This window comes from Amblyraja radiata, chromosome 19 (assembly GCF_010909765.2).
Source record: "Amblyraja radiata isolate CabotCenter1 chromosome 19, sAmbRad1.1.pri, whole genome shotgun sequence".
NCBI classification, from domain to species: Eukaryota; Metazoa; Chordata; class Chondrichthyes; order Rajiformes; family Rajidae; genus Amblyraja; species Amblyraja radiata.
Window position 1 is genome coordinate 33203746 of NC_045974.1, and position 25469 is coordinate 33229214.

Sequence of the window (25469 nt, forward strand, 5' to 3'; positions counted from 1 at the left end):
CTGGCTCCATCTGCCTTTTTTGCCCTTGTCTGCTTCCACCTATCACTAACCTACACCCGTCTCCCAACTCCATCTCTCCCCCTCCTCCTAGCTCCATCCACCAATCAACCTTCACCCATCTCGGTTCACCTACTGGACCATGTCTCACTCCCTCTCCCCTCTGTATCAGTGCTGATGCAGGGACTCGACCTGAAGCTTCAACAATTCCTTTCATCCCACAGATTCTGCTCAATCCATTCTTTCAGCAGTTTAGTTATTGCTCCAGGTTCCAACATCTGCAGTCTCTTGAGTTTCCACTATTCATAATTCTCCACGTGTGGTCTTCGTATTGCTGCAGCTCAATGACAATATGGAATTGCCACAACATAGCATGTTTATTGCTGATGACTGAGAATTCAATAATTATAATCTAAAAGGCCAATTTTCTTAGTGATAAAACCCCCCTCCTACATGATCACAACAAGCACGTCAAAAATTGTGAAGTTATTCAAAAAGACAACAGATTTACAAAGATATTCTCAATAGCTTAAATTACAGACAAGTAATTACTTATTGTAAAGGGAATTTAGTTTCAATTCCCAAACCTTAAGAGACATTTGATGTTCAATACTTTAAAAGTTATGTACAGTGAGTTCACAGTGGTAGTGTTTCACATCAACTGTCAAATTTAATGATTTTCAATAGCAGTAGTAAACAAACGTCATCTCGGCCAAAACCAATAAAACGCTAACAATAAACTGTTTAAGTATGTGATTAAGTAACTATGGACCAAAAATAAATATTTGTGAAAACTAAAAGGTGTCAACTTACCTGATAAGCGATTATTGCCAACATTGAATGTTTCCAACAACAGAAAGTCAGACATGTTTGTAAGGCGTGTCAGACTGAAAAAAAAAATATGGTAGAGGAGTATATTTTTACACATAAAATTAGTTCAAATATTCATTAATTCTATGTCCTCCCATTCATGATAAAAAACTTTTAAAAAATTTATCTGCCAATAGTCATAAAACACAAGATACATGAAATTAAAGTGACGAGTGGAAAGGATTGGTGATGTGCAAAGATTGGGGGGGGGGGGGGGGGGGGGGGGGGGGGAAGAGTCAGTCTACCCCACGACAGAAGGGGGAGGAGTTTTGATAGCCACAGGGAAGGATCTCTCGTGGCATTCTTTACTGCATCTTGGTGGAACCAGTCTGTTACTGAAGATACTCCTCAGGTTGACCAGTGTGTCATGGAGGGGATGAGCTGTATTGTCCAAGATGCTCCAGTTTCAGGAGTATCCACCCTCCAGGACCACCTTCCATGAATCCAAATCCGCCCCAGGACGGAGCCAGCCTTCCTGATGAGTTTGTTAATCCTGTTGCCGTCTGCGGCCTTCACCCTGCTGTCCCAGCACACGACAGCGAAGAAGATGACACTGGTTACCACCGAAAACTGTCTACCATCGATAGGCATACTAAAGTCAAAGTCAAGGTCAATTTCATTCGTCACATGCACATCACATGCAGTTAAATGAATTTGCTAGCAGCTATACACTAAAAAAGAACACACAATACACAATAAAGATTTAACACAAACATCCACCAGAGCGTTCTTCACTGTGGTGGAAGGAAACAAAGCCAGTCCTCCTGCTTTGTTCACCCGTGGTCGGGGCCATAGACCCTCTGTAGTCGCTGCTACAGACAGCCCGATGTACAGGCGGTGGAACGCACTCCGTGGCTTGGAGGTCCCAAATCAGCACCTTCCTACTGGAGTCCGCGGTTCAGGATGTTATAGGCCGCGGGCCGGAGGTCGGAGCTCTTCTCGGCGATTCCCGGCTAGGGATCCCAGGCTCCGGTTGATAAGTCCACTCCACGCCCCCGGCCAGAAGTTCCGCGAACCATGGTGCCAAAGTCATCCGGCCAGGGATCGGAGCACTCCTTTCTGGCGACCCCCGACAAGGGTTTGCCCGCTCCGCGATGGAAAGTCCACGCTGTGCCTGCTGCCGATGCTCCGGGCCCGACTCCAGGAAAGGCTGCTCCAATCTATGATGTTAGGCCGCGAGGGAGGTGACATGGAAAAAGTTGCTCTCCGTGGAGGAGGCGGTCGAAAGCGGTTTCCCCCTTACCCCTCCCCGCCACCCCTCACATAGGACATACCGAGAGACACCCAAACTAACACTAGACACACCAAAAAAAAAAAAAAGTAGAAATAACGAACACGCTGTTGGCAGGGCAGCCGTCTCGCAGCACCCCCACTGACCTACCCTCTGCAGGTTACCTTCAATGTCATACACCAGCCTGATGTGAAAATTTATCATCATTCTATCAATGTTGCCAAGGCAGAATCTTGCATCAGCCTTGGTTAGAGCTTGGTTCAGCACCATCTGATCAAGGACAGTTAGGAATGACTAATAAGCAATGGCCTAGGCAATGAGGTCTACATGATGCGAAATTTAAAAAAAGCTAATCACTGCAAAATCTTTCTTATCCTAGTGATTAAAGATAATAAATTTGAAAACTGAATCACTTCAGACTTTTCTGAAGCTTGGCCTTAAAATTAGAGAAATTCTAACTACTAATATTTACATTGGATCATATTAATGTAAAGGTGGTGCATACAGTCTTTATTTAAAAAAACTTTGCAATGGCAATTGCAAAAGATACAATATCTGCTCTTTTACCTTCTCTCTTCACATCAGCAAGGAATCCAATTTTTTATCCAGATTAAAAAGCAATTTTTTTGTACGTCTTTAAATGTAAGATACTATGTTTGCAGTCCACATTGCAATTTTCCTCGACAATGGGGAACAAATGCAGATTGTCCCTCATCTGGTTCAACTTATCACCTTTATTACTTATCAGATTCCAGCATCTGCAGCCATTGGTGTCTCAATTCATCATCTCCCAGCCTATGTCTGTACCTACACCCTCCCCTCCCGAATCCTGGTTCCAGCTGTCCCCATTTTTTTTCTCTCCGTCTCCATTCTCTCCCAACTCCACCATTACCCTCCCCCACCCAGTTCCATTTGCCTATCATACCCTCCTTACTTGTTCCACCTATCGCCTATCAGTTCTTGCCTCTCCTTTCTCTCTCTAGGTTGGCTTACTCCCCTTAAGATTACTGAACAATCAACAAAACCGAGGCTAGAACTTTTTAAATATCGACACTTTTAAAAAACTTTTTTATATATATTTATTTTACAGAACCATGCACATGAGGCATTTTTATGGACGCACCTAGCACTTTTACTTTTACTATTTACCTGATTGGAGAGTCAAATGCAACAAAATTTCGTTCAAGGTGCACTGTGTCTTGGTGTATATCTGAATGACAATAAAGTTTTCATTCATTCATTTACACTCTTGGTCCTGACGCAGGATCTCAAACTTAAGTGTCAACCATATCTCTGCCTTCACAGAAGCAACTTGGCCCACTGAATTCCTCAGCAGCTTGTTTTTTTGTTGTTGCTCCAGAGCACAGCATCTGCAATACCTGGAGTTTCTCATGTCTGTAGATTATATAATTGCTTTGAAGCAACCTACCTACATCACCCTGAACTTCTAATTGCTGTTCCCCATTCCAACGTCACCACAACCATTGTCATCAGCCTACAGCACAATTCCAATGAGGTTCAGCATAAGATGGAGCAGTATTTCATCTTCTGGTTAGGTATTTAATGTCTTCTAGCCTCAGCACGGCCCTCCACAATTCTAGATAATTTTGAGCATCTCCAGCTGTTTCTATTTTTCTTTCAGTTGTTCAACATCTGCAGTAATCTCCAATTGTAATTTCAGATGATGATTCCACCTCCCATTTTCGCACCCTCGTAAACACCTTTTATTCATATAACCATATAACCATATAACAATTACCGCACGGAAACAGGCCATCTCTGCCCTTCTAGTCCATGCCGAACACTTATTCTCCCCTAGTCCCATCATTCTGACATTATTTTCCTCTTTCACCTTCTAAAATATTCGCTTCTTTACGGTCCTCTCCCACACTTGCTTCTTTACGGTCCTCTCCCACACTTGCTTCTTTACGGTCCTCTCCCACACTTTCTTCCTTCACTGCATCTAAAACTGCTCAACTTCAGTTTTTCCTGATTCTGGTGAAAATCTTAATCAACTGTTTCTCCCTCTACAAATGATGCCTAATCTGCTAATCGTTTCCAGTGTTTTCCGTTCCTGCTTCAGATTTCCAACATCTAGACTATTTTGCCTAAGTATTCTACTTTTTGTAAAAGGTTCCTATTTTATAATTAATCTCTAAAAATATTATATATTTTATTAGTGAAGGCTCATCCTAAGAATACATTTTACAGCAATTATTCATAATAAATGGAAGAATCTCGAAAATATACAGGTAACAATAATGCATTGTAGAATGCAAAAACATAATACTGGCACATTCAACACCTCAGCAAGCTTTGTGGATCTTCACCCTTTTATCAGTAATGGTTATCATGCCTCTACAGACAAAGCAAACTATAATTATAGATACAGGTAGAATTAATTTTCCAATATTACACACAAATAACTATTGCCCAGCTGAAATTATAGAACCGCAAAATGCAGGGCTACATATCAGTAAAGTGATGATTTGTAGCTTTATTGACAAAATATTTAAATTAAACTATTTTATTCAAATACAGCATTGAATGCTCTCTAACTCCCTCATCTGGCTGCATTATGCTTTGCTCGAAAACTTGCTCTATTTCATTTTATATATTGACCAATGTGATTTTGTTAATTATGATGTTTATTTAAATATGGCAACAAAAGTCTTAAATAAAGTCTGTTTATATATTTTTCACACAAAGTATCTATACAAAATTGATAACATTTTACATAAATAAAATTTCATAGATGTAAAAAATCTGAAACAGAAACAGGAAATGTTGTAAACAGTCAGCAAGTCAAGTTTATGATCTATCATCTGAATGTTCCTAAATATTTCCAGTTATATCTGTTCACAAGTAATAGGAGCAGAATTAGGCCATTCGGCCCATCAAGTCTTCTCCACCATTCAATCATGGCGGATCTTTATTTCCATCTCAACCCCATTCTCCTGCCTGCTCCTCATAACCCCTGACACCATATGGTTTGACTTTTCACTAAATTTCAAAACAAGAATAAAAGTAATGATCTGGAAAATCACAAGTATTTTCATTCAAGTCTGCGTGAAACAAAATTTATAAAAGGTGTATTACAAATAGCTGATCGTTTATATAAAACATTAATGTTAAAATTATTCTGTTTAAAATCTGCTCTAAAATGTAATTTTCAAGGTAAAGTCCATTGCCTGCAGTCCATCCTTTCACATGCTTTTATGTGGTGGGTGGGGGGAGGGGAAGGGGGAAACTTTATTAACTGAGTTGGATGATCAGCCATGATCATATTGAATGGTGGTGCAGGCTCGAAAGGCCGAATGGCCTACTCCTGCACCTATTTTCTATGTTTCTATGTAATTTTCAAGGTAAAGTCCATTGCCTGCAGTCCATCCTTTCACATGCTTTTATGTGGTGGGTGGGGGGAGGGGAAGGGGGAAACTTTATTAACTGAGTTGGATGATCAGCCATGATCATATTGAATGGTGGTGCAGGCTCGAAAGGCCGAATGGCCTACTCCTGCACCTATTTTCTATGTTTCTATGTAATTTTCAAGGTAAAGTCCATTGCCTGCAGTCCATCCTTTCACATGCTTTTATGTGGTGGGTGGGGGGGAGGGGAAGGGGGAAACTTTATTTCCTAGTCCCTACCTAGTCGGAGAGGCGGCTTCCCTCTGAGCTGCTTCATCGCCCCTTCCTCGCAGCCTACCATCAGACTGGAGCGGCATTTCCTGTCGGGATTGGCCGGGACAAGAGCTTCGGCAGCGGCACAGCGCTGGGACACCATCACGGAGCGATACCTTACCGGGTCGCCGTGCAGTAAGCTCCGGAGTGCTGTGACCGCCGACTCCAACATCCGAGGAGCTGTGGCTGCGGGCGTCCAGCCACCGGCGGTGCTGGATTTAAAACACCGCAGAGCCTGGGATTCGAGATCGCCAGAGTCGGAACTCCAACCAGCGCGTCCTGAGGACTTTGGGTGCCGCGGTCTCCGGGGAGGAAGCGGCCGCTCCAGACATTTCCAAGCCACTAAGGAATATTCACCCGACGGGCAGAGTTCCATCTTCCAGGCAAGAGGGCCTGAAAACATCGAACTGGCTGCGGATGCCACAAATAGGCCCCAACCTTGGGTGATCACAGAGGAAGAGGACTGAACTTTCTTGTGCCTTTCCCCACAGTGGAAATTTTTGATTCTGTTGTGGGGGGACGTTCATGTTGAATTCTATAATGTAACTAGACTAAGTGGGACCCCTTGGGTCCCAGCATCACACGGGAGGGCTGGTCACCAACGCAATATTCCACCTCTCCACCAATTCCAATTATGCTCACCAGTGGGGGGGAGGGGGGGCTGTCTGTTGTGCTAATATGGGTGTTGCGGGCCGAAGGTACTGGTTTCCAGAGGGCTAGTATAGACATTGTGGGCCTTATGGATACTTGGGCAGGCATCCAACTGTTGCAACGATTTTAAAAGCCAAGCCAAGGCAAACAATTGGGCTGCAGACACCCGACAACCAAAATTCATTTTGTGAACACAAACTTTAAAAAAAGGCGAGGCAAACAATTGGGCTGCAGACACCCGACAACCAAAATTCATTTTGTGAACACAAATTTGTTAAAAAAAGGCGAGGCAAACAATTGGGCTGCAGACACCCGACAACCAAAATTCATTTTGTGAACACAAACTTGTTAAAAAAGGTGAGGCAAACAATTGGGCTGCAGACGCCCGACAACCAAATTTCATTTTGTGAACACAAACTTGTTAAAAAAGGCGAGGCAAACAATTAGGCTGCAGACACCCGACAACCAAAATTCATTTTGTGAACACAAACTTTTTAAAAAGGGCTGCAGCCACTTTACAACCGCATCGAGGGGACTCACCGTGGAGTAGACGCGCGATCAGTGTTATTCGCAGCTCAGAGAGCCGTGACCCTCTCGCTTCCTAGGTCTGGCAGAGACCGAGTGAGGTACGACACTTCCTGGTTTTATAGTCCCTCCCCCTGCCGCCAGCTGGGGCAGCAGAGAAAATGGGGAATTTTGTAAAAACATTAATATCTCTCTCATTTTTCTTCGACGGAAAAAATCCTCTGCACTCATACGGCGGAGGGGGGCTCTGAGCGAGGTGGCCAAAAATGACGGCCGTAGGTGGCGGCATTCTCTCGGAAATCGCAGCACAGTCGGCCAAAAGCGGTCAAGATCAGAGATTTAGAAATATAGATTCTTACATAACTAATCAGTAGATTCATTGGGAACATTTAGTGTTTCATATGTTTTCCTTTCCATCAAGATACTGCAGCAAATAGAATTGCTATTCAGCTTATGAAATTCTTGAAATCTATGTTGTAAAATGTTTTCAAACATCTCAAAACATATTTTAACAAGATAGGAATATTATAAAAACCTAAAAACAATGTATTTTAAATCTGATACTCAAAACACAAAACATTTTCTTTCACCAACCACCTTTGAAAATGGAATGTGTAGGAAGGAACTGCAGATGCTGGTTTAAATGGAAGATAGACACAAAATGCTGGAGTAACTCAGCGGGACAGGCAGCATCTCTGGAGAGAAGGAATGGGTGACGTTTTGGGTCAAGACCCTCCCTCAGACGTTCTCTTTCTTGGTGAAATAAAGACATCCCCATTCCTGAGATATACAGTGTAGCATATCTGATGAAGGGAGCATGAAATTGAAAACCAAAACCCAGTCCCAAAAGCTTCACAAATTTAAAAATAACAAAACTAAATAAATGTTTTAAACTAGAAACATACTTTAAATAATACCAATTTTAAAGAATAATATTCCTAAGTATGATGAGAACTATTTTATGTTACAAGACTGGCTTATAGTACCAGGTGGAATGATCTTCTTATTTAAGTTTGCCGATATGTAGATAAAAAGCAAATATATCAGCTTAATGATAAGAAATTGGCAACAAAATATTTGTTTCTTCAGATAACTGGACTTGCATTTTTTTAGGACCTCATTACATTTCAATTGTTTAAAATCTACCTGGCACACATTTACCTATTACCATTTATTACTTAAAGTATACTTATTGTTACCAGTCACGTTACAGTACAGCACAGGTACAGGTCCTTTGACCCACAATATCTGTGCCAAGTTAAACAAACTTACTCTGCCTGCATGTGACCAATATCTCTTAATTCCATACATAATCATGTGCCTATCCAAAAGCTTCTAAAATGCCACAATTGCATCTGCTTTCACTATTTTCCACGAGTATGTTCACGAGCGCCTACGAATAAAAAGTAACCATAGTTTTCCATCACAAGTATTTTTTTTACTCGTGAAGTTTTTTCAACACTGTGATAAATGTCCACGAGTAAACATATACTTGTGATGGAAAAATGTTTTACTTTTTACTCGTAGGAGATCGTGAACATACTCGTGGAACGTCGTAGGAGTTCGTAGAATACCACGAGTTCGATTTTATTTTTAACTCGGGAGAGCTCGGGTAAACTCGCATCATGGGACAGGGCCTTTGCCAACAATTAACCCTGTATTTTTTTTTCTTGGTCTTCTTAGTTCCTACCAACTTTTTTGTTGAATTTGATACAGTATTGTTCGTCGATTTTCCATCTACATTGTGTGTCAAATTTATTTTAACAACTGGTTTTAATGTAGTATCAGAATGGATCTTGGCAGATGAAAAGTTCATTTTAATCAACTGTAAACAGCAGTTTTCACAAGTGAAGTTATTTCTAAATTCAGTTCACCTCAACACAATGAAGCAAGAATGCAAGCTGCTGGATAACTTGATTGTTCTTTTATAATAACAGCAGTGGAAAATTACTCACAATATCACTAGAAAGTTGATGAACATTTCTCAGATGAAGGTCAAGTTGACTGGAATGAGTCCTTATGAATGTATTGCAAAACTATATATTGCTGAATCTAATCTTTCAACTCAATGTGTATTTTGGAACACTGCTATCAGGACAAATGGCTGTACTTGAAATCAACATTTATTACTTGGCAGTGTTTCACATACATATTTATTAATGACATTAAAGCATTTTTTTAAAACTTTATTTGTCACATTGTCAAAGCAAAAATGATATTTAGAATATGACATCACACTGATAAAATGTTGAGATAGTTGCCCCAGAAGGAGAAAGCAGGAATGTTAGATGTGGTCTGTTCTCTGGTGAATGCCATTGCTCCATTAATGCATGCACTCCATTTTATATCTAGCACTTGGCTCTGAGAAGGAATTGGCTGCCCTGGTCTATAACCAGGATCCCTAAACTTGAGACAGCGTTACTGCTGAGGAAATTCCCTGCTTGAATAGATATTTTGTTCCTGGAAACAAAGTATTAATTTCAGATTGTGGACATAACTAGAATAGCAATGAAGTACATAGTGAGTAATGGGAATATAAAAATGGTAGTTGGCATTGTTGGAAGATAACTCAAATTTCACAGATTTGAAGGATTTATTTAGCAGAGTTTCGTTTAATTTTGTAATTCTGATTCCAACTGAGCAAACAGTTACAAGAGAAGTAATTCTGAAAGTATATCCAATCTCCAAAAGGGCAGAGTATCAAAGTCAGTATAAAAATATTGGATCGTCCAGTGGATAAAAAAAAACATGCAGTGAAGCACAGGGTAAAGGGCAAAATAGGGTCAAAGTGACTTGGATGTTGCAAATATTGTAGACAGCAACATGAATGACTAAAAATAAATGATCTGCCTATAGGAAAGTGTGTGATGTGGATTAGAAAGTAGTTTCTACAAAAAAAGTGGATGAAGAAGAATTCAAGTTCAGAATTGGTGAGTTGATCCATGCTGGGGCAGATACAGGATTAGATTCAGAATATCAGTCGAACACAATGTACCTGGAGATAAATAAGGTAAATTCTGTACAAAGAACATCCACATGTTATATATTTGATGTTGATGCAAGGACAGTCAATAATATTTCAACTTAAGAACAATATAAAATGTTCTTTCAAATCAAGCCACCAATCCTGAAGTGTTGCAGTTAAATCTAATGAGACATGTGTTATCAATGTACAAGAATTGAAGCCAGCTGCAAGAACTCTCTAAAGCAGTGGTTCCCAACCTTTTTTTGGCCATGCCCCACCTAATCACCTCTAAAATCCTGATGCCCCCCCCCCCCCCCCCCCCCATATTTTAGCACGAGCAGACAAAGAAATAATTCTCAGAAAATGGAATTTACTCAAAATAACATCTGAAACATAAACTACATATGTTTACCTGATGCCCCCCTTAAAAATCAAATTGCCCCCCTGTGGGGCGTACGCCCCACATTGGGAACCACTGCTCTAAAGGTAGTTAATGCAAAGGACCAAGTCAGTCACGATGGGAACTTTGTTGTAGCAGGACAGATAGTATTACAGTACAACAGATGAGATTGGGAAAGGTACACCATGTCACGATCGCAAAGAGAGTTTCATCACAAGCAATCACCTCAGCTGTGCAGTTCATACTTGCATATGCAGGTACTTTCACAGGACATTAGAAATGTATAAAGCCCGTATACCTGGTCTTGGTTCAAAGGTAACATTCTGCAGAACACCCACCAAGGTGGACTCCAGTGATTTACAAGCAAAAATGTAAAACAGCATTAGAGAGCTAATGTCCCTTGGCACATACCCGTCCTCGGGTGTCCAGCTCGCTGTATGCTAAAAAAATCCAGGCAGCGAGCTGAGAAGCCATTATCCCCTGAAGACAATAAAAGATGTTTGGGAAATATGATTAGGTTGAAAAAAGTTTGTAAAGTAAAGAGTAGGTTCCGATATTCAGAGAATGAAGAGGAGAGCTCATATTAAAACTACTTCAACAAACCATTTGGTATATAGTACCGTGGAAGAATGTTATTTGAAATCAACACAGCACCCAAGGAATGTCAATGAAGGCTGGAAGTCTTGAGGGTTTCTACAGTGTGAAGATCACATCACAAAATCTTCATTGAACTTTAGAAGAAGGCAAACTGTGGAAGAGACAGGTATGATCAGAAGCGATGAACGTGCTAAGCAGATGCAAGAATTGGGAAATTAAATTGAACAATTATTCTGGCACTGTAAGACAGCAAGTCTACTGCTGCACCACCATGCCGCCCTCTAGAGGTTAAAGAATAATTGTTCCCAAGCTACAAAGATACAACATCAAACACATTCAGTTTTTGTGTCTAGAGACATATTGTTGTCTCCACAGATTGAAAGAATGTATTACAGACCATGGATTAACAGGGAGGTAATGGATAGTGTACAGCAATTTTACATCTGCAGATCTTTAGAAAAGAAGGAAATACAGGAATTACTTCACTCTGATCAAATCCCAGGCACAGAGTGGGCAAAAGCTTGCTTAATGAAATTAGATTCTGAGGAGGATACACTGCTAATCCTGTAGAGCAAGAAAACTAAAGCTCAGTAACAGGACTTGGGAACCATCTAGTGTCCAAAAGCTGTGTGCTAAATGAAGAATACGGAAAATATAGGATACAGCGTCAGCAGTGGCTGCCAGGCCAACAGTCTGTCTGTCCCTTCCTTTTTTGTTATTTTAATAGTATGTGGTAAACGTATGTTTTAGTGTTCTGTAGCTTGTTTTATGGGGGGGGGGGGTGGTGAGGGGAACTTTTTTAATCTCTTACCTCGACGAAGATGCAATTTTTTTTCCCGTATCATATCTCCGTCCTCACTGCGGCCTTAGATCGATGAGTTGGTGGCCTCTTGCTGGAGATCAATTTGGGAGCTCCAACCGTGGGACATACCATCGTTGAGTGGGTGATCTCTTTACAAGAAATCGACCTCTGAGCTCCAACCACGGGAGCCTGCGGACTTTAACATTGTGGAGCTCGAGGTCCCTGGTTAGAGAGCGACTTCGGGAGCTCCAAACCGCAGGAGCTTCGACCGCCCCGACGTGGGAGCTTCGACCACCCCAACGCAGGAGCCGCGATCGCCCCGACTGTGGATAGTTCGACTGCCCCGACCGCGGGAGAATAAAGAGGGAAGAAGATTAGACTTTATTGCCTTCCACCGCAGTGAGGAATGTGGGCAATCCGCTGTGGTGGATGTTTATGTTAACTTTTATGTAGTTGCGTGTCTTGTTGCTTTTTGTTTTAGTATGGCTGTATGGTAATTCGAATATCACTGTATTTTAATTGATACACATGACAATAAAAGACCTTTGAAACATTTGAAACCTTTGAACAGTTATTTTGCATGCTTGTCTTTTTTTACTTTTAATATTCAGTATTAAAGAAGGGCTGCATTAGGTGGCTAATTCAATATAAGCGAGTTCGGTATCTGTCACGCCTAATGAATCATGGGATTTTTCAAAGGTCATTTGGGATAAACAAAGAGCGTTGTTAGTGATCGCAAACACATCACTGTATAAACTGTGTGTACGTATTGGGCGGAACTCTGTAAAAATAACATTTTCGGTCTGACTTTTCATCTTCTTTGTATATTATATTGATTATGGCTGACTCAAATGACGATGATATGACACTGGATGATTTTCTGCGATGGAAAGTCAAAGCTTTGAAGCATCTTTTAGTGGACAGAGGGTTGAAAATGACGGGACGAAAAGACGATCGCGTTGCTCTTGCTTACGCTGCATCGTACATGAAGAAACGTTGTCATGCTGATCAATACAAGGAAATGTGGAGAAAAAATGATTCCCGATCCCATGAGCGAACTGAAAGATGGGTGGCTTGGAGAATTGAAAGGACTAAACTGCTGGCCTCCCACATCCATCGTCAAGCTGTCAAATCATCTTGCCAGTTATGATGACACTAACCAGCCAGCTACTTCATTGAAGTCTCGCCTGCTTAGCGACTACAAAGAAGGCAAGGCCTATAGCTATTTTGATGCTAGATGGCTGAATTAAGTCTTCTTTCATCCCATATCTGATGATTTGGCAACATGTTTTTTGAAAGCTGACTGTACACCTTCTGAAAGAGTACAGCAACCCCCCCCCATAAGCCATGGGTGTGCATCGAGCTGTCTTGTCGGGTAAATTGCAAAACTCTGTCACAAACTGTCTAAAATGTATATTGATTTTGTATTTAAACCATGATGTTTGATTTCAGATCTCTTCCATATAATGTAATTGTAAAGGGGTGATAGCTGACACACTGTTACCTTTACTAGGAGTTTATTATAGCACATGGCACACACGTCCCAGCACTGACTGCATCCAGCCTTCAGGCGTACTGGGACCTAGTGGGAGGAACAAAGGGAGGATACCACAGTTAACTAATATGATGGGGCGTGGTTAGTGGTGATAAGGTAGCTACATTATAGATTGCATGCATAAACCATCTACATCCTTCCCCATACAAATTAAACAAGTTACAGCAATGGCAGGTTGGTTATACAGTACCTGCAAAGCTAAGCAAACTCTCCGTATCGAGCCGGAGGTTTTACAATCCGACCCGAGCGAGTGCGCACAGCACCCTCACCCTCCCCACCCGAAAGAATAGGAGGAGGGACAGGAACAGAAACAGGAGGGAGAGAGAAGGTGGGTGGAGACCCAAGCTTGGAAGGGGAACGGAGAGGCACAGGTGAGCCAGGTGAAACAGAAGGGGTAGAATGAGCAGAAGTCGGAGAGAGAAGACCTGTCAGGGGACAACAGGCCCGGAGGAGCGAACCCAGGAAGAGCAGGGGGAGGTGCCCGAGGCAAACGGACCGACCGGGGTATGCAGGGAGCAGAGGGTAAGTTGGTTGAGGAAGGCTCGACACGCGATGGAGGGGTATACGGAATCGCAGGAGGTGGTTTGGGCTCGTTGACCGCCAACAGGTGCTGGCGGCTGCGTCGGTATACAGTCCCCTCAAAATCCACCAGGTAGGACCGTGGCGCGCTGTCGAACCCGACCACGGTGGCAAGTCGGGAATAGCCGGTGGGCGTCTGCAAACGGACGACCTGTCCAGGCAGCAGTGGGAATAGGGGGCGGCAGGATTTGTCGTGCGAGTGGCGCTGGATTTCGTGCTTCTGGGCAATTCGTTGCTGGACATCAGCAGGCTGCAGGACTTTGGGCATCAGGGACTGCTGGGCGATCGGCATCGGAGGGCGAATAACTCGGGACATGAGGCGTTGGGCAGGGGATCGCATTGTACTGTCTCTGGAAATATTCCGAAGGTTCAGGAGACCCTGATAGTTGGAGAGACGGGATTGTTCAAGCAAGTGCTTTGCACTGCGGACCGCCCGTTCAGCCAGTCCATTGCTCTGCGGGTACTCCGGGCTGCTGGTGAAATGATTGAAGTTCCACTTCGCAGCAAAAGCTTGAAATTCGGCGCTAGTGAACTGGCGGCCGTTGTCTGTCTGCAGCCGAACAGGGGAACCAAACGTGGCAAAGTGACGGCGTAGCTTACTGATCACCATCTCGGAGGTGATGGCAGCGAGAAGGTCCACCTCGAACCAATTTGAGTAAGAGTCTACCAGCACAAGGTACTGCTTCCCACGCCAGTCGAAAATTTCGGCAGCCAGTGAAGACCAGGGCATGTTAGGGGCAGGCTGTTGTAGAAGCGGCTGCCTCTGCTGATGCAGGGCAAGAGAGTTGCAGTCCGGACAGGAATCCACCCTGGCCTTGATGTACTTTGCCATGCCCGGCCAGTAATATTGTTCCTGGGCATGCGAGATAGTGGCATCTGCCCCGGGATGCCCCATGTGGGCAGCGTCGAAGTACAAGCCATGCAGCGAGGCAGGGACGACCACTTTGTGTCCCTTGATAATAATACCGTCCCGGAGGACCAACTCATCGCGAACCAGAAAATAGGGGTGGACGATAGCAGGCAATGAAGTCCGTTTGGTAGGCCACCCGCGCTTAATGACAGCAGCAAGCTGTTGCAGGTCGGGGTCGTTAGCGGTATGCTCAACCAGGCACTGTAGTTGCTTGGAAGGGACGAAGTTTACATTCAGTACCTGTAGGTCTGCCTGCTCGAAGGGGTGCTGGTCGCAGGAGGTCCGGGGGGCCCGGGACAGCGCGTCAGCCACATGCATCTCGGTGCCCCTCTTATATACAATTTTAAAGTCAAACCGCTGTAGCTGCAGCATCATCCGCTGTAGCCTGGCTGGAGCGCTGTGTATAGGCTTGTTAAGTATCGTCACCAGGGGTTGGTGATCCGTCTCAACGGTGAACCTGGTGCCAAAGAGGAAGTCCTTAAACTTTGAACACGCGAACACCACCGCCAGCAGCTCCTTCTCTATCTGCGCATAGCGCTGCTCTGTGTCCGTCATGGTCCTGGAGGCATAAGAGATAGGCTGCAGCAAATCACCATCATGGGGCTGCAGGCAAGCAGCATCCAGTCCAAAACGAGAAGCGTCGCAAGTAACCACGACCAGACGCAGTAGATCAAAGAACTTCAGAGTAGGTGTGCTGATCAGCTTCGTCTTTAGCAGGTCAAACGCCTGCTGGTGGTGTGGAAACCATGACCAAGCAATGTCCTTTTTAGTGAGTTGTCTCAGGGGTGCGCTCAACTCGCTGAGGTCAGGGATAAACTTGCCCAGGTAGTTGACCATACCCAGGAAGCGCTGTAGACTGATAACATCTGTCGGGGCAGGCAGCTCTGAGATGGCGCTGGTCTTTTGCGGGTCAGGCTTTAACCCGTGGGCCGTGAAAATGTGGCCAACATATGTGACCTCAGGCACCCGGAACCTGCATTTTGACTGGTTCAGCTTTAGATTGATCTGCCGTGCACGGTCCAGAATCTGTCGGAGGTGGCGGTCATGTTCGGCCACATCCCTTCCATAGACCAGAATGTCGTCCACAATAATCGCGCAGGGCAGACCTGCAAACAATTGTTCCATAGAACGCTGGAATACCTCGCTGGCGGAGTTGATGCCGAACGGCATCCGCAAAAACTTAAACCTGCCGAAGGGCGTACCGAATGTGGTCAAGTCCGTGGAACGTTTGTCCAGGGGTATTTGCCAAAATGAACTTCTGGCATCGAGGACGGAGAAGGCGCCGACCTGTAGGGGGTATGGCTGCCTAGCCTGCAGCTGTCCGTTTTTCATTTCTTTTTTCTTATTTTTAGTTAGTTTAGTGTTTTGTTTTTAAGGAGTTCTAGCTTTTTTATGTGTGGGGAGGGAGGGGGGGGGAGGGGGAAACTAATTTTCAGGGTCCCTACCTGGTCGGAGATGCAGCTTTTCTCCGGGCTGCACTTTCGACCCGTCCTCGCGGCCTACCAGCGGGCCTGGAGCGGTATTTCCTGAGGGGACCGCCCGGAGCATCGGCATCGGCGGTGGCGTCTGCGGAGCTGCGGGTCCGAGGAGCGAGGGGACCGCCCGGAGCCTCGGCATCGGCGGCACCGGCATCGGCGGCGGCGGAGCTGCGGGTCTGAGGACGGCGGTGCAGCGCTGGAGCACCATTGCGGGGCGGGCGGTGCCTTGCCTGGGTCGCCGCGCTCGAATTCCGGTGAGCTGGGACCGGCGTTAAAAACATCGCGGAGCTGCGGGCGGCGGCGCTGAACTTTCCATCGGGAGCCTGGGATCTCGCGACGAGATCGACAGTTGAGCTCCATTCGGCGCGGCCTTGTCGGCTCCAGAAGCCACGGTCTCGAGTAGGGAGGCGGCCGTTCCAGGGTTCCCATGCCGCTGAGAGGACTCTCCCGACGCCGGAACATCATCACCCGGCGAGGACAGCCTGGAACATCGGGCCTCCGTAGAGGCAACTGTGGAGGCCTCAATAGGCCCGACTATGGGTGGACATTGGGGATGGGACTGGACTTTGTGCCTTCCCCCATAATGGGAACCATTGTGGGGGGATGTTTTTATGTTAAAGCTATTTATTATTGTTATGTTTGTATTCTTTTTTATGTGCTGCATTGGCAAAAAGAATTTCACGACATCTAGGTGTATGTGACAATAAATCAACCTTTGAACCTTTGAACCTTTGAACACTGTGGCTTGTCCGACCTGGGCGGCAACATCTTCGACAGTCCTCATAGGGTAGTGGGGCCGTTTAATCGCCAGATTCAAGTCCTTAGGGTTGATGCATACCCGTATTTCATTTTTTCTTTTCTTCATGGTGGCGACCATGGTGGAGACCCATTCGGTGGGATCGCTGACAGCCTCCAGCACTCCCATGTTGACCATATCCTTCAGCATGGCCTCCACCTTGCCCTTCATGGCGAACGACACTCTATGGGGTGGGCGGATCACAGGCACCACGGATGGGTCTGTTGCGATTTTGTACACCAGCGGCAGCTTTCCCAACTTGTCGTCAAACAGGTCCGGGTACTCGGATAGTGGATCCATCACTGCTTACACCTCGTGGACCGTACGGTCGAAGGACACCAGACCAAGATCCTGGCAGGCCTGGTTGCTCAGTAAAGTTACACAGTCGCAATCCAGAATAAAGAACGATAGGTCACGGGAAGATTTCTGTAGCACGCAATGGAAGGTCGCCCTCCCCACAGGTGTTAGCTCCTCTCCCCCATAGGCACGCAAAACAGAGCGATCTGCAGTCAACAGCTCATTATTCCTTATCTTGTGAAACAGTGATGTTGACATTACGTTCACTTTTGCCCCCGTATCCAGCTTAGCAGAGAAGGACTTATTGTTCACAGTAATGAGCACAGATGGATCGGGGAGGCGAGATCGGCTGTGGAGGAGAGTGTAAACACTTGCATCTCCCATGGAATAGCTGAGCTCAGAGCTGGGGGCAGTGTCGACAGAGGACTGAGAATCCATCTCACTATCAACTTGCTGAAGGTTGTTTAGGAATTGTCTAGGAGCTGAGGGCACTTTCCCACGGGACCGGCAGGCAGCTGCAAAATGGTTCATTTTCCTGCAGAAATTACAAGACTTTCCGAGGGCTGGGCACTGTGATTCCGTAAGATGCACATAATTACAGTTTGGACACTTGAGATCGCGGGACCCGAGATGTACAAACGGGCCGCGGTGGAGGGCGAAAGTTGTCCTGCATGCGTCGTTGTCCAGCAACACCAGTCAGATTTATGGCTCGGCTGTCAGATCCCCTCTGCCCATGCGGAGGGGTGACCACTTCGGCGATGCGGCACGCATGCATTGCTTGAGTCAGGGTCAGGTCAGGCCGTTGCAGCAGGTCGGCACGTAGTTTCTGGTCAAGCATGCCAGTGACGAGAATGTCCCTGGTGAGCTGGTCGCGCATGGTTTCAAAACGGCACCGCTGAGCAAGGTAGCGCAGGTCAGCGATGAAACACTCGACAGGTTCGTCCGGTTGTTGCTTCCGTGAGAAAAACCTGGCCCGCTCCAGTATGCGGTTGGAGGGCAGGTCGCAAATCTCCGCAAACTTGCGCAAAAGACATACCGGGTCATCGGCAGATTCAGCTGGCTCGACCGGCTGGCCGTTGTCATCCAGGACTGCTGGTTCGTAGACGAAAGCCTGAGCTCTCTTCATTGCGTCGGGACTGGCCAGGTTGAGCAGGAGTGAGGCTTTGACCGCGGCTGGGTCATTCCGGTGCGCAATATTGACAAAGTGAGTGTAGTCCATCACAAAAGTCGACCATCGCTCCGCAATGTCAGCGTCAAAGACAAGGGGAGATGGCTTTCAGCATGAGGATGCCATATCAAAGGAAGCCCAACACTGGGCACTCGGGGAACAAATAAAAGAAAACCGGTAAACGGGAGGTGCGAGTTTAACTTTCTGACACCATGTAAAGGTTTGATAGCTGACACACTGTTACCTTTACTAGGAGTTTATTATAGCACATGGCACACACGTCCCAGCACTGACTGCATCCAGCCTTCAGGCGTACTGGGACCTAGTGGGAGGAACAAAGGGAGGATACCACAGTTATACTAATATGATGGGGCGTGGTTAGTGGTGATAAGGTAGCTACATTATAGGTTGCATGCATAAACCATTTACAGTAATGTTTGAATGTTTTGAAGGCAGTGAACTAAGTGAACTCGTGCCATGTTGGGGTATTGTGTGCATCACATCTAACCATTTCACTTTCAATTTTCCAATATCTTTCAGGCTCGGTCCAACCTGTAATCATGTGGCTGCTATTCTCTTCAAACTTGATTATGCTTATCAAAGAGGATGGACATCTAAAACGTGTACCTCGCGACTATGTACGTGGAACAACCGTGAATGAAATGCTAGAAGGAAAACACATTTGTGACATGGACTGGTGGTAGCCTAACTACAAAAAAGGAGGTACATGCATGTAGTTAATCAATACAAAATATTTTCTGTTTTAAAGATTAATGTTCTTTCCAAGTACTTATGAAGATGGTACAAATATTTGTTTAACTTTACAATGCATATGATACCAGGTAGAGAATTTGGTATTTTGTTGTTTCATTCTTGTTTCATTACCCTGGAAAGAAAACCAAATATTCTTATTACTATTTCAGTCCCATTTTTTTTATCAAGTGTAATGTTATATTGTTGATGTCAACATTAAAGGATTGGAAGTTTGAGAAATGTTTGTACATGTATGTGAGTTGCTGTAGTTTGTAAATTGATCGTAACAATGTTATTGTTTAAGTGCTATTGTTTTCTTCTACAATAAGGTCTCAGGAAACAATCAACCGTCCATTGTGACAGTTGTTTCAGCAAACAAGGAAATCTGCACCCCCACATATTGCTGGAATTATCAATGCTCTATTTACAACAGTGATGGTCAAGTGTTGCTCAGTACTTGAAATCAAAGCCTCCACCCGAGTATGCTGTTCAGGAGGACTTCAATGTCACGGGCACCCATCTAAGTGGAGACGTCTGAACATAATCCGCTATCGCTACCAAAACTGGCTGCATAGTGCACCTCTGTTAATGGGTTCTTACACAAGCTGACTGCATACACTCAGGAAGAAGCAACATTGCTTAGTCAGACTCATGACTAAGTTTTGTACTGCACAACTTTGCTTACACATGTAAATGCAGAACTCATTCAGAAGTCAACAAACGTGCATACAGCCCGTGGACTAGTATAGTAAGAGGTGAAAACCCCACAAATATTTTTCATATTATCTATTGTTAGTTATAGAAATCATATAATTCATTTCATTCTCCACCGCCCCCCTCCAAAACAAAAACAATAAAATATGGTTGTTATTCATCGTCACGATCTCGCTCACTCACCGAAGCGGGCCAGCAAGCGGCCAAGGAAAAGCCAATAAAGCCACCAAAATCATCGTAATTTTGTACAAATGAACCATAAATTCACCTAGCTAATAATTTTGAAAGCAATATTTTTTTACCTCGTAGAAGCAAAACTGGAAAATACGTATGAAACGCAGGTCAAAACACTTATTGATCGTAATGTATACACACAGTAGCTCAGCTGGTGAGAATGTTTATCCCGAATGACCCATGACCTGGGCAAATTCACGCATGCGCAGTTGTAATACCGAACTCGCTTATTGGTATGTACCGCTTTAAGAATTATAGAACATGATAAATTTGAATTTGTACAATAATATAACTTTTTCAGTAGAGAACAAGGCACAACCCATCTGCATGCATAGATGAAGCCAGAGGCTTGTACCTATTTAAACATAGTGGCATGTTACCATCTGATGCCAGTACACTGATGGTAATGTTTCGAGATCATGGTGGCAGAGACAGTCTGCTGTGTGGAAGGAAGCTTCATCAAAGATATTGTCTCTCATTGTAAGGTTTTCTATTGTTAATCTGAATCAACAATTATTTCTTATTTCTTAAATACTGAATACTAAACTTAGTTTGCAAAATAAATATACATCAATTTAATATGTTTAATATTGTATTTCATGCAAAATTAGCATGGGTTTTCTTAAAATTGGACTGTTTAAACAGATTTAAGAAGTTCCTTCCGCTTAGCATCTACATAATTTGTCCAAAATATTTTTATTAATAGTTCAAATAACTGATAATGATCAGTTTCTGTTCAAACTTGCAATGACCTACATGCAGAGTTCCACCACATATATCAAACAAAAAAATAAAATTTATTCTGGGCTTGTTGCCCTCATGTTTAAGTTACATTGAAACACTCCCTGAAAATAAAAGAGCAAAGGATTTACTTAGTTTTGCTTATCAAATCGCCTGTGCATTTGCGTTGGCAAATCGAGTAAATGAAGGGAAAACAAATCATACAAAATATGTATGGCAGAAGAATACTGTTTAAGGAACACAAGATGGCAATGATGGGATCAAACAATTATGCTCAAAGGATTCACGTTTAGGTATGTTATAAGAACATAAAAGAGGAAATAAAAAAGGGTAATTACGTACCAACAATGGTAGAGAGAAATCTGACGCATCAGATGCGTATAAACAGCTGGCTTTACTTATACCATACACACAGTTACAATGATTGTACAAAAATAGGAGTAAGCATTTGGTCGTTCAAGCTTGCTCGATCATTCAACAAGATCAAGACTAATCCTACAATTTAATATCATATCCCTCTCTCCTCCCATATTCTTTGATTCCTCTTCCCTCTAAAAATGTTTTCTTCTTACAAATATTCAGTAATTTGATCTCCAAGCTTTCAGTGAAGAGAATTCTTCAGGTTTACCAACCTTTGAGTAAAGAATACTTTATCTCAGCTCTAGATATCTATGACCCTTGTTTCTCGACCCCCTGCCTCTCTCTTTCCTTTATCCAGCCTATTGAGTCAACAGAATTTTGTACTTTTCAAAAATATGCCTTTTTTGTTTTTTCAAGTGACCATCCCAACACTCGGTCGGGTGAACTATCTTTTGCAGAGGTTGCGGAACTAAGCTGTGATATATCCGACAAGATGTTTTCTATGTATCTATAGAAGTTGTTTAGAGTCATTGGACACAATGCTGACTTCTTTAGCCTTCAGTGGAAGTAGAGGTGTTGGTGTGCTTTTGTGTCAATAGGTTCAGCATGGTTGGTCCAAGACAGATTGGTGTTATTTACACCTAGGAACTTGAAGCTCCTGACCATCTTCACTTTAGTGCTACTGATGATGACTTAGGCGTGTACACTACCTCCTTTCCAGAAGTTGATAACTAGGTTCTTTGTTCTGCTGACATTGAGGGAGTGGTTATTGTCATAACATCAAACTAGTAAGTTCTCTATACCTTCCTATACTCCGTCACAACACTTTTCAAGATCTAGCCCACGATAGTGGTGTCATCAGTAAACTTGTAAATGGAGTTAATGTCCAATTTGGCCACACAGTCATGAGTGTATAGTGAGCATTTTAAGACCCTGAGAACGCATCCTTGTTGGAGCAACAACATTGAGAATTACAGTATCGGGGAGGATGTACAGTCGTCTATCCTCATCGATTGTGATCTATGGATCAGGAAGTCAAACATCCAGTTGCAAAGAGAGTGTGCTGACTCCTAGGTTCAGGAGTATGGAGATGAATTTGATGAGATTATCTACCTCATTTGGGAATTTGGTTGGGAGCTGAAGGGGCGGAGTGTGTTGAGCAGCCCTCGCGGAGTGTGCTGAACAGCCCGCGCGGAGTGTGCTGAGCAGCCCGCGCAGACTATGCTGCCCGCAGGGAGTGCGCAACCCCGGGAATTCACTGGACTGCGGACCAGCACGACCAGCCAGAAGCCGCTGAGTTGAACCGGAAGCCTCTGAGTGAAGCCGGACCGGGATTTGCTGCGCGAGGCCGAAAGCTAAAGGTGCGGGATGAGCAGAATGCGAGTCACCCCGTCCCCACACCCCTCTTACCCCTTGGGTCCTGGGGCAGGGAATGGGAGGGGAGGAAGATGAGGGAAATGAGGAGGAGGGAGATGGGGTAGGGAGTGGGGTGGTAGAGATGGGAGGGTGTGGAGGAGGGAGATGGGGAAAGGTGGAAGAGGGAGGTGCCCCCTCCCTATCCAACCTCACTCCCACCCTCTCTACCTCCTCGTTCTTTACCCTGGGATGGAGGAGGGAGAAATGAGCCGTGCCTGCGCAGCTGGGGGCATGTGTGAGTGGTGCAATATTGCGTTGGGGGAACGGCTTGCATTGGGTGAACGGGCGAGTGGTGGAATCTTGCGTTGGGGGAGCAGACCCAATGCACTTGGTCTAGTTATTATTATTATTATTATTTTCTCATGCTGACCAAAATGCCCTTTAAAGCTAGTCCCATTTCCCCATGTTTGCACTGTATTCGTCAAACCTATCCTATGCTTGCACCTGTCCAAATATATTTTAAATATTGCTATTGTACCTGTCTTGACCACTTTCTTTGGCAACTCATTCCATAAACGCACCACCCTCATTATTAAATGACAGAGTTCATGCAATGCATTAATAAACCAAACCTACAAGCTTGTGTACCATTGTACTTATCAGATGTTTAAGAAACCCAAGCTATATTTAAAGTCACTGTTATACTAAATCTTACCTGTTCCGAGAAACAGAGAGATGTTGAAGCATTGGCAGCCAGTAATCAGACAGCTCTTTAAGAGTGGAGATACTATTGTCATCCAAATGCAAGTCACGCAGTAACACGTGATTTCCAAATCTGGGTAACTGCATAAGAGTGAAAGGAATTCTGGAAAGTTACATCTATCCATTTTATATTATAAAAGGCATCTATAGGGTTCACATTATTGTTAAATGTACTTTACATTGAACTGGTATCCTGCTTTATCATTTTCCTCTTTGGTAACCAAACACGGCATCTAACTTTTGTGACAAAGGCTGAGTTGACTAGAAGATATAGATAATATGGCGACATTCCTCATGAAATGAAATGAACTGTAAAATTTGCTGTTGTTATTTAGTAAAAATCTCAGCCAATCATATGCACAAAGATTATAAATGAGCAACGGCATATTGTTCATTGAAAAATATATCATATCTAAATTTATAAGTATGGATGTTGCCAGATTTGACTTTCACTACTTATTGCTTTAATTTCAGACTTCTAGCATCTGTGGTACTTTGTATTTGGATTGATCTTCTTTTATATCTTTTACTCTGCAGGTATCACTTTTAAGTCTCAGCCAAAAAATAATATCTCCAAATGAGCACTATTCCCTCAGTATTCCACCAGGCTTATCTGTACAATTCTCTGGAGTGGGGGTGAAACAAAAATTTTCAGATTAATGAGTGAAAAATGCTACCATGGGAACATGACTGACAACTTAAAATTGTAATGTCTAGTAGAGCAATCTTGCAAAATATTCTTCTGAACTGCAACATTCTGCTGCAATTAATTACACAAAAGTTATAATTTCCTGTCAGTAGCACATTGTGACCCTACCCAAATGCCATGTTTGCACCTTTCCTTAACAGAACTTTTTCCTGAAGTGTAAACTTGAAATATTTATTTTATTTCTCTTTCCATAGATGCTAATATAAAGCATGGCAGATTCTTGGGTCAACTATCGGCAAAGTAGCGGGCAAATCTACTGTGGTGAAGCTCTGCATGGTAGCAAGGTTTGTAGTACGTAAATTACATCAGATTGAGAGTGGGAGGTGAAAACATTTGAGAAAATTCCTTGCAACCAGTTAGTCAACACCCTCTGCCTCTGCCTTACCTTGTCAAAAACTAGGAATTATTCCCAATGGTTTTAATATTTAAAAAACTCTGAAAATTATCAAAACCAAAGAAACACTTAAGAACTATTAAAAGCAATTTCAAATATTCAACTAAACTTAAATCATGCATAAAATGTATCTTGGTCCCTTCCTGTTGCCCTTCTCTATTCAATTGATTGGAAATAGCATTCCTACTCACAAGGATTTCTGATTGTGCGCACTCATATATAAGAAGATAGATACAAAAAGATGGAGTAACTCAGCGGGATAGGCAGCATCTCTGGAGAGAAGGAATGGGTGACGTTTCAGGTCGAGATTGTTCTTCAGACTGGTTTGGGATAGGAAGTCAAGATAGTTGTGGGAGTCAGTGGGTTTATAATAGACCACAGCATTAGTCCATTTCCTGTGATGGAGACTGTGAGATCAAGAAAGGGGAGGGAGGTGTCCTTGATGGTCCAAATAAATTTGAGTGCAGGATGAAAATTGGTGGTGAAGTTGATGAAGTCCGTGAGTTCTGCATGGGTGCATATATAGGAATCAGGATGAGGAGTTCATATGTACATGGTGAATTGCCAGAAAAAATTTGCAGAATCCAGACCATAAGCCGTAATTTAGTATCTGATATCATCTGTTAGCTTTTTCAAGCAGGCAGTGAAGAAAGCAAATGGCATGTTGGCCTTCATAGCAAGAGGATTTGAGTATAGGCACACAGAGGTCCTACTGCAGTTGTACAGGGCCCTGGTGAGACCATACCTGGAGTATTATGTGCAGTTCTGGTCCCCTAATATGAGGAAGGACATTCTTGCAATGGAGCGAGTGCAGCGTAGGTTCACCAGGTTAATTCCCGGGATGGCGGGATTGACATATGATAAAAGAATGGATCGACTGGGTTTATATTCACTGGAATTTAGAAGGAAGAGAGGGATTCTTATAGAAACATAAAATTCTTAAGG

The 25469-nt window shown here is 43.8% G+C and overlaps 1 protein-coding gene across 3 annotated transcripts in view; it reads right to left on the bottom strand.

Annotated features, from left to right (window-relative positions):
* lrriq1 (leucine rich repeats and IQ motif containing 1) overlaps positions 1–25469 on the bottom strand; it is a 164188-nt gene that overhangs the window by 103853 nt on the left and 34866 nt on the right. For all 3 annotated transcript variants that reach the window (XM_033038198.1, XM_033038197.1, XM_033038199.1), the window contains exons 12-13: positions 23375–23502; positions 811–884 (exon numbers count right to left, since the gene is read on the bottom strand). In XM_033038198.1, coding sequence (XP_032894089.1) covers positions 811–884; positions 23375–23502 — 202 coding nt within the window. The remainder of the gene's footprint in view (positions 1–810; positions 885–23374; positions 23503–25469) is intronic.